General features: G+C 37.6%; 1 protein-coding gene across 1 annotated transcript in view; it reads left to right on the plus strand.

The window, feature by feature from the left end:
• Positions 1 to 12,107, plus strand: part of serpini1 (serpin peptidase inhibitor, clade I (neuroserpin), member 1) — a 34,977-nt gene extending 22,870 nt beyond the window's left edge. Inside the window, exons 3-9 of the mRNA XM_079825242.1 lie at positions 1,999 to 2,229; positions 5,449 to 5,643; positions 7,910 to 8,114; positions 8,185 to 8,294; positions 8,848 to 8,934; positions 10,896 to 10,985; positions 11,420 to 12,107. Of these exons, the coding sequence (XP_079681368.1) occupies positions 1,999 to 2,229; positions 5,449 to 5,643; positions 7,910 to 8,114; positions 8,185 to 8,294; positions 8,848 to 8,934; positions 10,896 to 10,985; positions 11,420 to 11,493 (992 nt within the window). The 3' untranslated portion in view covers positions 11,494 to 12,107. The remainder of the gene's footprint in view (positions 1 to 1,998; positions 2,230 to 5,448; positions 5,644 to 7,909; positions 8,115 to 8,184; positions 8,295 to 8,847; positions 8,935 to 10,895; positions 10,986 to 11,419) is intronic.
• Positions 12,108 to 13,616: the final 1,509 nt, after the last annotated feature.

Consider the following 13,616-nt stretch of genomic DNA (forward strand, 5'->3'; position numbering starts at 1 on the left):
GTGTGTGAGGTTTATCTCTAAAGATGTGACTCTGCTGATGTTGAGCAGAAACGACTGTATGCACATTTTAGAACAGATAGACGCGACGAGGACGTACAAAATCACTGACTCACAAGATAGAAAACACAGAGAGAGAAGTTGCTGAGTGTGCACGAATAATAAATAATTAGCTGCACATCAGAAATCACTGATCACAGATCAGAAGGAACTGAAAAAAGACTTCTGTTTTCATTTGTACATCCAAACACTGAGAAACTGCCAGCGTTCACTCGTTCACAAGCAATGATCTCTCGAGCGCTTGCATGGGCGTGCCCGATTCTCTGGGTGGAGGAAAGGGAGGTAACCGTTCCTGCTTGAACGTCAAACCAGGAGACTTCAGGATTGGCTAGTCTGGCCTGTCATTTTCTCAAAGGCAGAGAAAGACAGCCAGAACTCGGGTTTACACCGATCAACATTTCTATCCACTTGGGGACAATATTCAGGCTAGGGGAACTCATATTAATGTTGAAAAACCTCATAAAATGAAAATTTCATGCCATGGGACCTTTAACGACGGAAAAAAACGGTCGCCACACGGTCCAAAAGGGTAGAACCTAGTCTCCTTAATGAGTCATGGGTGTGTTTTGGGCATAACGTGCAATAAACCAATCAGAGTCTCATCTCCCATTCCCTTTAAAAGCCAGTTGCGCTTGCACCATGACGGATTTGCTATTTACATGGTGGAATTTGCTTTCGGAAAGACTGAAAGCTTCTCCAGAGAGAAAATGTAAAAATGTCTGTGTGCTGCTGCGCATTCCTGTGTGTGTAATAAGCAGAGTGTACGTGTGTTGTGCACCCGCCTATAGGTGCATATTGCTAATGCGCCCTTTAAATAACACAACAATTATGGCGCAATTGATTTCAGTTGCCTCAACAACACAATCAATGCGCCTGAACGCACTTCGTTTTCAGACCAGCATGACCATGGGCGAATAGATGGACGCAAGTGCATTTGCTATCTAAATAACGTGGCGCTGGAAGTGAAAATGATAACTGCGTCTGGCTGAAACTAGCAAAAAACACTTGCGTCACATTGTGTATCCTATGACAGGGCCCAAATTGTGTGATTCCCATTATTCTTAGCAGTGATTGTATACTGTATAATAAAGTTGTCTTGAACTGGCTATTCTTATACTTATGATGTTCTTGTGGTTTTTACATTCAAAAACATCATAATGAATGAGTAATAGGCTATTTTCTACCATGGATTTGAGGCTCTCTCCTGGAACGCTCGGTTTTTATGGGCGTGTCGACCGGATACTGCAAAAGTTTAATCTATCAACTAACTCCGCCTCACCTTTGTTGCTCTGGTAACGCTATCCTATTGCGTGCAGAGGAAATTTGAAAGACAACCGTTTATCCCGCCCCTTGGATTGAGCCTTGGCTTATATTACCATGACCTTTTATATATCAAAAGCTCAAGGGAAAGTTGATTTCTCAATTCATGACCCCTTTAAATAAAGGCAGTACAACAAATGGTTTAAACTTTAAAATTTCAATTATATATATTTATTTGTATTACAGTAATAAGAAATTTGACGAAAAGATTAGTCTGAAATTTTAAAATGATTTTAAAAACTTGAAGTTTGGAGGTTACAAACAATTTAACGTAATAATTCATCAAAATACTTGACTGTAATACTTCTACCGTTTGAGAAACTTGTTTTATTCTATTGATACTTTTGAAAAGGTCATCTTATTTAGTTTTATTTTTCAATTTAAACCTGGCTCTTGCCACAAACATTGCCATAGAAGCTGGAATGGCGTTAAAAAGGAAAGAAAACCATTAATTAAAAATGGTCAGTTTTTTTGGAATATTTTGGAGTGAAATATGTCCTAGACATGTTCTTGACAGGTTCAGAAAGATTTAAAATTTTGAATGATATCATTAATACCAGACTTTACTATTGCATCATATTGTACAAAAAAATGTTTTGTTGTTGTCTCCACCTGCTCCAGATGAGGAGTTCTCTCTGCTGAGCAACCTGACCCAGGCCCTGTCCACAGATGAAGAGCAGTATGTGGTCCGGCTGGCCAACTCACTTTTTCTGCAGAGGGGGGTTCACTTCAATGAGGACTTTCTGCAGCTCATGAAGAAGTACTTCAAAGCGCAGGTGGAGATGGTGGACTTCAGCGAGTCAGCAGCCGTGGCTGAACGCATCAACTCTTGGGTGCTGAACCACACGGAGAGTAAGTCCGCTTATATCACTGAGGAAAAAAATTGTTCAAACTGGCTGTGTGCTGCTGTATTGGTGAAGATTTCTTGAAAGTGTGTCCTTGTTGTTATCTAAGACCTAATGACTGGATTTCCAAATAGTTTTTATTCCTATATTGACATATTCGGATGTCTTAGATTAGATTAGATTCAACTTTATTGTCATTACACAAGTACAAGTACAAGGCAACGAAATGCAGTTTAGGTCTAACCAGAAGTGCAATAGCAGCAAGTGCAGGATATACAATGGTTGCGTAAGTGCAGGACATAAAAATGTTCTGAATATATATAAATATGTATAAGTAGAGAGATGGTTATTACTATAAGTAGAACTGAATTTACAGATGAATATATACAGTGAATAAATATACAGATGGCTATTACTATAAACAGAATTTACAGGTGAATATGTACTATGAATATAATATACAGATGGCTATTACTATAAACAGAATTTACAGGTGACTATGTACTATGAATAAATATACAGACGGTTATTACTTGAACAGAATTTTACAGTTAGAGGTATACAATAATATGTTAGGCTAATATGAGGAATATAGCAGTGGATTAAGTTAGTACAATAAATTATGGACAGAGCTATCCGAAAGAAAGTGTAAAAGTGCAGTGGAAAGTGGTTGCATATTCCAGTTAGAAGTACGGTGCAAAATGCAAATGTAAACATTGTTACTGTAAATACAGTCGGCAGTGCAGATGAGCATAATCCAGTTACGGTATGGTGGTGCAGAATGCATAAGTAAACAGTTGTTACTGTAATAAACAGTCGGTAGTGCAAATAACAAAGTGAAGGCAGATGTGAGGTAGGAGAGTTCGCAGTTTATGAGGGAAGTGGATCAACGGGGGTTTGAGTTCAGTAAAGAGACAGCTCTGGGGAAAAAACTGTTCTTTAGTCTGCTGGTCCTGGTCCGGTGGATCCTGAAACGCCTGCCGGAGGGCAGGAGAGAAAACAGTCTGTGGGCTGGATGAGAGGAGTCCTTGAGGATGCTGCGAGCTCGATGCAGGCAGCGTTTCCTCTGGATGTGTTCGATGGCAGGTAGTGGAGTCCCTGTGATGCGCTGGGCAGTTTTCACCACCCGCTGCAGTGCCTTGCGCTCCGCAACAGAGCAGCTCCCATACCACACTGCCACACAGTTGGTCAGGATGCTTTCTATTGCGCAGCGATAGAAGTTCACCAGGATGGCCGAGGAGAGCTGATTCTTCCTCAGTGTCCTCAGGAAGAAGAGGCGCTGGTGAGCCTTCTTGACCAGGCTGGAGGTGTTGGTCGTCCACGACATGTCCGCCGAGATGTGGGTCCCCAGGAACTTGAAACTGGAGACACGCTCAACAGCCATTCCATTGATGTGGATGGTGTCGTGTGTGCCTCTTGACTCCTTCCTGAAGTCCACGATGAGCTCCTTCGTTTTGGTGGTGTTGAGGAGCAGGTTATTATCAGCGCACCATGTGGCCAGGTGCTGGATCTCCTCCCTGTAGGCAGTCTCATCGTTGTTGCTGATGAGACCAATCACCTCATGTCTTGGGATGTACTGAAGGTTTTGTCCATTTATAAGTACATATAGAAGCATATACAGTAGATGGCCTCAAAGCTAATAGACATGGACTAGAAGATTCTTAAATGTAGTTATATGCACACATTGCCATTCAAAAGTTTGGAGTCAGTAGTATTTTTTAATGTTAAAGTCTCCTATGCTCAGCAAAGCTGCAGTTAATTGATAAAAAAAAAAAAACTGTAAAAACAGTATTATTGTGAAATATCGTTACAATAACTGTTTTCTATTTGAATATATTTTAAAATGTAATTTATTCCTGTGATGCAAAGCTGAATTTTCAGCATCGTTACTCCAGTCTTCAGTGTCACATGATCCGACAGAAATCATTCTAATATGCTGATTTGCTGCTCAAACATTTCTTATTATCAATATTGAAAGTTAAAGGAAATCCCACACATTATCGATACTTGCAGGTATCAAAAACTTTTTATTAGCAACGTGACCTTCATCTGGCATATACACATTACTCAAACTCCACATTTAAAAAGATAATATGACCAATCACCGCAAAGAAACATTGATTGGTAATCATGCTCAATGACTGCATATATCATTAGCAAAATTATTAACACCCCAATATCATATATATATATATATATATATATATATATATATATATATATATATATATATATATATATATATATATATATGTATATGTATATGTATATGTATATGTATATGTATATGTATATGTATATGTATATGTATATGTATATGTATATATATATATATATATATATATATATATATATATATATATATATATATATATGTATATATATATATGATATTGGGGTGTTAATAATTTTGCTAATGATATATTCAGTCATTGAGCGTTTATATATATATAAACACATGACAAAAAAAATAAAAAAAATAAATATATATATATATATATATATATATATATATATATATATATATATATATATATATATATATATATATATATATATATATATATATATATATATATATATATATATATATATATATATATATATATATATATATATATATATATATATATATATATATATATATATATATATATATATATATATATATATATATATATTATCAATATTGAAAATAGCTAAATATTTATGTGGAAACCTTGATATATTTTTATCAGAATTATTTTGTAACATTATACATATCTGTACTGTCACTTTTGATCACTTTACTGAATAAAAGGATTAATCTCCCCAAATATATTATATAGAAATATAAATGTAATTTAACCACTGAAAAAAAACATAGTGTGTATAATCCAATTTAGAATGATTTTACTTTAAAGTACAACTCTCTTCAAAATTAATAGATGGCGTTAAGAGGAATTACTATGACTTTAGTGCAGGACACTAAAGTAGATAATGGCAGATCAGTCATATTCTGCATTATAATGACATTTCCAATCCATTTCCAGGCAGATCCATTTTCTCACAGTCAGCTTTAGCCTTTGCAGGAGGACTGTCAGATACCAGCACAAATCCCAGGGCTTTGAAAGAGAGATGATTTTATGCCACTGAAGAGATCATTCCGTCTTTCCTGTTCCGAGAAAAAGAGGATTGTGACAGGCAGCATTTATTTCAGTCTGGGTTTTTGTTGTTGCTGTTGCAGGCAAAATCCACAACCTGGTGTCTGGGGACGACTTCAGCAGCTCCACCATGATCATGTTAGTAAATGCTGTGTACTTCAGGGGCAGCTGGAAGAACCAGTTCAGACCAGAAAACACCAGAACCTTCTCCTTCACCAAGGATGACGGCAGTGAAGTTCAGACCTTGATGATGTACCAGCAGGGAGACTTCTACTACGGTGAGAACAGGCTTGAATAAATTTTTGTTAAAATTTGTTTTTTTGATTCGCAGTACAAGTTTTCCTATAGAGTGACAACAGGAGTTTAACTAAAAAGGAAAGTTTGAATATTGGCTTGAAAAGAGTAAAATCTTAAAAAGTTTCAAATCTGTAGTAACGTCTACTGATTCAGCTTTGTTATCACAGGAATAAATAGCATTTTATAATATATTAAAATAGAAAAATCATTAAATTGCACACATATTTCGCAATATTACTGTTTTACTGTATTTTTAATCAAATAAATGCAGCCATGGTGAGCAGAAGAGACTATTAAAAACAGTAGTGTACACAGTATGCATGGCTCACTGCTGATTGGTTGGGCTGAGTCTTTCAGATTCCATAGAATCACTGCAGTGCGCTTGTCCCATCCATCTCTCTGACAAAAAAGACAGGTGAAGGTAAATGAGAAAAACAGAGCTTTCAACATATGCATTCTCTAGCTCTTAAATACGGGAAAAGCAGTCACAAGGGTAGGCAAGGTTTTTCATAAACACTTTTTGTTATACTGGTTGTCGTATACTGATAGCAATCAATAATAGAAGTGGTCTAAATATTAAAACTTGTACATATATATCATCTGTGGAAGTCTCACGACCAAAACAATTTTTCGTCCAGTCACTGCATTCGGTCCGAATACAATGATAGGATGTCCTACCTGCCGGTCAATCGGTGTTGCCAAGTCTGCGGTTTTCCCGTTGGAATTGGGATACTTTTAAAGGCCAACCGAAGTGCCTTGAAACGCACAGTATTATTCAATGTTTTGACGTAGTTTCCACTGAAACAGAAAGACAAGTGTGGGACATATCAAACAGCTCTTTTCCTTGTGGTTTGCGTGACACTAACGTGAAACCAGACTTTATTCGACTCTTTATTCGACTTTATTTCCAATGGAAATGGAATCTGAATCGTTCACTATCCCCTATATAGTGCGGAATGAGCCATTCACTATGTAGAATATAGTAAATGTGTGAACAAGTGACCGATTTTAGCCGCAGCTTCAGGGTCCATTTGGGGGAGATTCTAGAGAGCATTTGATTGGACCAAAAATCTGATGAGAAGCTGAAGTGCAGCGTGATGTCATCAAAATCATTGTTCCATATTGGCGGAAGTGAGAGACTGTAAGTTTTGAACGCTTATATCTTCTAAATGCAAATTTTGTCATTGTTTTGGAGCTTATTTAAAACATTAAGACTAACATATTCATACTAAAAGCCAAAAAACTAGTTTTTTTTTCCCGCGGGTTGATTTCCACCCCTGTACGTACTCAAATACCCCCCAGACATACAAATTCTCAGTGGAGAATTCAGCCACCCGATGGAGAAAATCACACTACATTTGACTGGTCATTGGGGGACTTTTGTTGCACAGACCTGGCAACCCTGTTGTCAATGTATGTATTTGCATACCTCCGCTCACCCTGTTCACGCAGACATCACACGTCATCAACGTGTTTCGTAAGACTATGCAGAGTTGTAGACAGTCACAGAGCACCACAAACAAACAGCAGCCAGCTTTTACAGTTTATCCTGAACCAGAACATCGAGCTTATGCTGCGTTCACGCCATAAATACCGTAAATAAGAGAAGGCAACCCTACTCTGAGCTGTTTGTGTCCTCAGACTCTGATAGTCAACACTTTCAACGCCGAAATGTATCTGCAGCAGTCAGTTGGTTCAAATAAGAGCTCTCTAAGTTGTTAATGTTCATTACTATTGTAATGTTATGTGTTTTGAGACATGAGGTAATTTAACGCCGTCTCTCGTGACATTTTGCAGACTCTGCTCAGACTCTGTTCATGTGTTTTGAAGGAGGCGTGGCTTTGGAGACTGTGGAGGGAGAGGGGGATCTCATTAGCTTGCTATTGCTAGCCTTTCTGAAATTGCCTATCTTGGCTTTAGAGGACATTGGAAATGGCTCAGAACAAAACGTTAGCCTAACATCCCGCTAAATGCCATAATTAGTTGATACGAATGCTCTACCAACATATAAAAATGACAAAATTGCTACAACTTTAACTAAAAATAAAATGAAAACAAAATATACAAATAAAAACGAATTACTAATTACGGTCCCACTTTATATTAGGTGGGCCTTAACTACTATGTACTTACTAAAAGCTATTATAGATCTCAATCATACTAAAATAACATGGCTTTGTCCTACTGAAATCCTCTCCATCATGTAGATTTAATAATCACTGACCTCGCCATGTTCTCCATCATCAGGAGAGTTCAGCGATGGCACCACAGAGGCGGGTGGAGTGTACCAGGTCCTGGAGATGCTCTATGAAGGTGAAGACATGAGCATGATGATCGTTCTGCCCCGTCAGGAGGTTCCTCTGGCCGCCCTGGAGCCCATCATCAAAGCCCAGGTGCTGGAGGAGTGGGCTAACAACGTCAAGAGGCAGAAGGTGGAGGTCTACCTGCCCAGGTGAGGCACAAGGTGTTATGTTTTACCAGGTGTTTTCATCAAAGTTCACGCTAACCGGATCATTTTTTAGATTCAAGGTGGAACAAAAGATTGATCTGAGAGACACACTGCAGCAGCTGGGCATCAAGAACATCTTCACCAAAGATGCTGATCTGTCAGCCATGACAGCCGAGGTGACAGGTAATCGATAAAACAAACCCACTGACCTATGAGAACGCTCTGTTATTCTGCACATGTACACAGATGATTAAAACGTGATTGACAGGTCAAGGACATGATGTAACGCTCTTGTTTTGCTCTGGCATCCATCCAGCTATTGTGGTGGCGACTTTTGCTCATACAAGAACAATTTTATTTATTATTATTATTATTATTATTAAGCCTAATTGTGATGATCATGTATGCATACAGCACGTTCAGCTGAAGCTGTGTTGTTTTCTGTTTTGTTGGGTGTGGTGAAAATAAAACTGTAATGTTTTTAGATTCTTTTTTTTTAAGATTCAATATTATTATTAATATAACAATATTATTTAATATTTTTATTTTACTATTTTTTTATATTAAATATGCCCTTAAATCTATAATCTGTGAATGAGCTGAATGTGTATTATACACTGCATCCCTGATTACACCAGCTCATAAATAAATGGAAATAACTTGCTTAGCATATTCAGATATCTTTTCTTTACATATTCTGTAATCTTCTTTATTTACATATTCTGTCTGTCTACAGATGGGCAGGATCTGTTTATCGGGAAGGCTGTGCAGAAGGCTTACCTGGAGGTGACGGAGGAAGGGGCCGAGGGGGCGGCAGGATCAGGTGACATTTATCTCTATATTACTGGCACATTCAACTATAATTACATTACACATTTAATATTCTTTCTCTATCTGTCTTCGTCTACGCTTCAATCATCCTTTGCATTTCTAATTCAAATTTTCCCTTTTCAAGTCTTCTTTATCACTGTTTCTCAATTTTCCCTTTTGTGCACTTTTACTTTCCTCCCCATCCTTTCATTTTCTGTCTGTTCTCTATACGCCTTTTTCTCACTGCAGTAAATTGCTTAGAGAATCTTGTACATTCAGACAAGCTAAAAGCGCCCCCTCCTGTTCAACACGTGTCTTTTTAATAAAGGCTTACGAAAGGTTGACTGAGTCATCATGTAGTGTAGGTTAAATCCTTTAATATTAGTTTTTATATACCAGAAGTTCTGTATTGATGTCAAAAACAAATAAGGAAGTCTGAGAATATGACAAAGTATTTAAGAATAAAGCATGTGCCAATTTCTTAGATGAGTAATTTCAATTGATGTTTTTACCATTTTCAGACAAAAAGCTTTAATGACTCAAATTGTGTCCCTTTTAATCATAAATGTATATATCTATTTATATATTCAATATAACCATTATTATTATTAATATTTTTAAGCCTAGATTTAAAGATTATATATAAATGAATACAGCATGAAATATATTGTTTTTTGTGTTGGATGTGGTGAAAAGAAGTTGTGTTTTGTTTTATGTATTTTATACATTTTTCAAGTGGAAGAAAATTTGAAGGGAAAAAATCTTTCATTTAAAAAAAAAAAAAACATTTTCGAGCCTATGTTTTAGGTATCAGTGGTAAAGAGAATGGTATTACCGTAAACATCCTAATACATGTATAGGCTCAAAATAAGATACATTATCACATTTAAGAACAAAGTCATTATTACATATAGAAATGAGTCTTGATATACACCGATCGGGCACAACATTATGACCACCTTCCTATTGTGCTGCTCACCCTTTTGCTGCCAAAACAGCCCTGAGCCATCGAGGCATGGACTCTGCTAGACCCCTGAAGGTGTGCTGTGGTATCTGGCACCAAGATGTTAGCAGCAGATCCTTTAAGTCCTCCATGGATCTTTGTGTTTGTTTAGCACATCCCACAGATGCTCGATTGGATTGAGATATGGGGAATTTGTAATGCTCAAACTCATTGTTATGCTCCCCACATGCATCAATGAGCCTTGGCCCTGACCAGGGAGCCATGACCCTGTTGCCGGTTCACTACTGTTCCTTCCTTGGACCAGTTTTGATAGATACTGACCACTGCAAAACGGGAACTCTCCACAAGAGCTGCAGTTTTGGCGATGCTCTGACCCAGTCGTCTAGCCACAACAATTTGGCCCTTGTCAAACTCGCTCAAATCCTTACACTTGCCCATTTTTCCTGCTTCTAACACATCAACTTTGAGGACAAAATGTTCACTTGCTGCCTAATATATCCCACCCACTAACAGGTGCCGTGACGAAGAGATAATCAGTGTTATTCCCTTCACCAGTCAGTGGTCATAATGGTATGCCTGATTGGTATGTACAAATATATAGGGCATACAAAGGGCAAATTTGATTGTTTAAAAAGAACCTACTAACCTTGAGGGCCTGAAGGGGAAAAAAAAAAATTCCCGGTTTTATGGTTTTCTTGTCACATGACAAGAAATGGCTTCCTGCATGTTGGTTACACAGCATTGACTTTAAACAATGGATTTTTGCTAAACAAAACATTTTTAAGTATTAATATTTTAAACTAAAAGGTTTTTTTTCCCCCAAGAATTTAATAAGACTTTTTTTACAACACCCTCATTTTAAACCCCACAAAAATACCGCAATTCATTTTAATAAATGAAAAGTGCATTCAAATCAATGCCTCTCCATAATGTATTTTCTAAAATTGTTTAATCTTGACCCAAAAAAATGGTTTCACATCATTGAGCGACTGTTGTTTGCCTTTCTACAGGTATGATCGCATTGACGAGGACGCTGGTCCTTTACCCTCAGGTCATGGCTGACCACCCTTTCTTCTTCGTCATCAGAAACAGGAAAACGGGTACATGCCATCTTCAAAAACCCATGACTATAAAACAAATGAAAAGAAAAATGATATACACACTGCCGTTAAAAGATTTGGGGTCGGTAAAATTTCTTAATGTTTTGAAAAGTGGCTTAAGGCTGCATGTATTTGATCAAAAATACTTATTTTAAACTGGAATAATATTTTACAATATCATTTTTTTTTTTGTAATATATTTTAAAATGTAATTTATTCCTGTGGTGCACAGCTGAAATTTCAGCATCATTACTCCAGTCTTCCGTGTCACATGATCCTTCGGAATTCATTCTAATATTCTGATTTGCTGCTCAAGAAACATGTTTTTATTATTTTTATCAATGTTAAAAACAGTTGTGCTGCTTAAATTGTGGAAACTGTGAATGTTATCAGTTGTGCTGTTTATTAATCGTTTTTATTCTGTTTTCTCACAGGATCAATCCTCTTCATGGGCAGAGTTATGAATCCTGAAGTCATCGAGCCCTTTGACAACAACTTTGACATGTAAAAGCCCAGCAATCACAACGTGACACCCAGCAAAGTTCATGCTTATCTTCAACCGACCACCATGTTACATCACAGAAAGCAAACTCATTACTTTGCCATGGTTTTCTAAACACACAAGAAAATATTATATAAACAGGATATTTATATTCTAAAAGCGATTGTGTTTTGATACTCATAAGCTTTAACCGTACCAGGAAATACAGAGCTGTAAATATTACATTATTCTATCACATCTTATTCCACACCAGCATCGTTCGTTCCTGTAATTCCTGTATTTCTTCTCTTGTATATTTGCTATTGTGTTCTGTAGAGAAACGTTGATATTTATTGCAAGGATTTGTGCACTTCTCTATATGTAGACTCACTTAAGGTCTTTTGATCCCCCACCCCACCACCCTTTGTTTGGTTTTGTACATGGCTGAACTACTGCTGACATACTAATATGCCTTATTATATAAATATGAGTTTTTGATTTAATGTAAGGTTGCGAATGTACAGGTAGTGGGGCGCTGTTGCCATGGAGACTCAGGCAGACCCAGAGAGAGTGCATTTGGTATAAATGATGAAAAAATACCAGCTGTATTCTCTATTTCAGAAATAAAGATGAATGTCTTCAATGTGTCGTCTTGTGCTAATTTCAGAATTTATGCAAAATATAGATAGAGAAAAGGCCTCCTGATGTCTAAAATAATCTCTATTGAAAACTATAACAATCCACAGATTCTCTTCTTTTTCAGCCATTCTGTTGTAGATTTGCTGGTGTTGGGATCACTGACCTGTTGCATGATCCAATTTCGGTCAAGCTTTAGCTGTTGGACAGAATGTTATTTTTAGAGAGAAGAAGCTTTCTAGAGAGATTGCATTTTATACAACATCAATAAACAGAAAGTTAATATTGAGTGACTTACACTTATGACACAATATTACTTGTTATTTTTTAAGGGTATTTTTGCTCCACCAACGGAAAAACTTCTAAATTAAACACACAGTTGAACAGACAGTTTCAGCCAATCTCATGTTAATCTTGAGTACCTATAGAGTAGAATTACATCCTTCACACCTCCGAAAAGTCTGTAGTTTTATCATATTTATAAAAGACCGATACGCTGTACCGATTTTTTTCCGAAAACAGCCGAACTCGTGGAGTGCAGTGGGCGGAGCTAAAGACACACACACAAACTGCATCCACTGTTTAACGCTGGGTTATTTGGGAAGCTTAACAAGGTTATCTTTCCCTCACAACCAGAAACACACTTCTTTAGTGACATTGTTGAATTCGTGGTCTAAAAACAAAATGCCAGCGCTTCAGGCGGCTTCCATAACCCGAAAGCGCTCCGCATGCGCTCATCCGGGAGAAGTGCCCATACAAGCAATTCCGCCTATGATGACCTCACGCAGGCCCATACTCGAAAAAAAAAAACGTATTCGAATCCAGAAGGATTTAAAATGTTGGCCATGTTTAGCATAAGAATCCGACTCTTTAACCGTGTAAATAAATCATAATGCAGTGATGCTGAGTGCCATGTATGCCCTACAAAGTAACTGGCCTGCAAAGCCCCGATTCACTGGCCTGCAAACTTGATTCTGTGTGGATCCATTCTCCAGAGATCATTCAATGTGATCTTTTGCTGCTCTCATTTGATCCAGTCACCTTGCTGTCTCATTGATACTGCTCAGCTAGTTCACTCCTCCCCTGCTGCCCTGATTTCCTCTCGGATCAGCTTAAAATGTGGGACTTCCAAGACCAGCTCTTCCCTTTGGCAACTGCTCCCACCAACATTTTGTGGCTCAGCCGCGCCTCAGCTCCTTCCACTGCAGCTTCTCCTTTCCACTTTTTTATCCCATTCTCTCTGCCACTCTTGCTCCAGTAATCTTTGGATCTGAAGATTCCCAGTACTGCAGCACTTCTCTCACTCGCATTACTTTGAACTCTTCAATACATGTATTGGGGAGTATCAGTTTGCAGGAGCAAATATCACAGCAATGCTACTGATATTTCTAGGAAACCCAGTCATCGTCGCAAGAACCAACTGACAACCATCTCAAGTTTGGCAACAGTAGAAATTGAGAACTCATATAGCGGCAGTGGTCAGAGAGGATTCTTGGTGGTATGCCATGTATTAA

Source organism: Gobio gobio (assembly GCF_949357685.1).
Source record: "Gobio gobio genome assembly, chromosome: 9".
In the NCBI taxonomy this organism is placed as follows: domain Eukaryota; kingdom Metazoa; phylum Chordata; class Actinopteri; order Cypriniformes; family Gobionidae; genus Gobio; species Gobio gobio.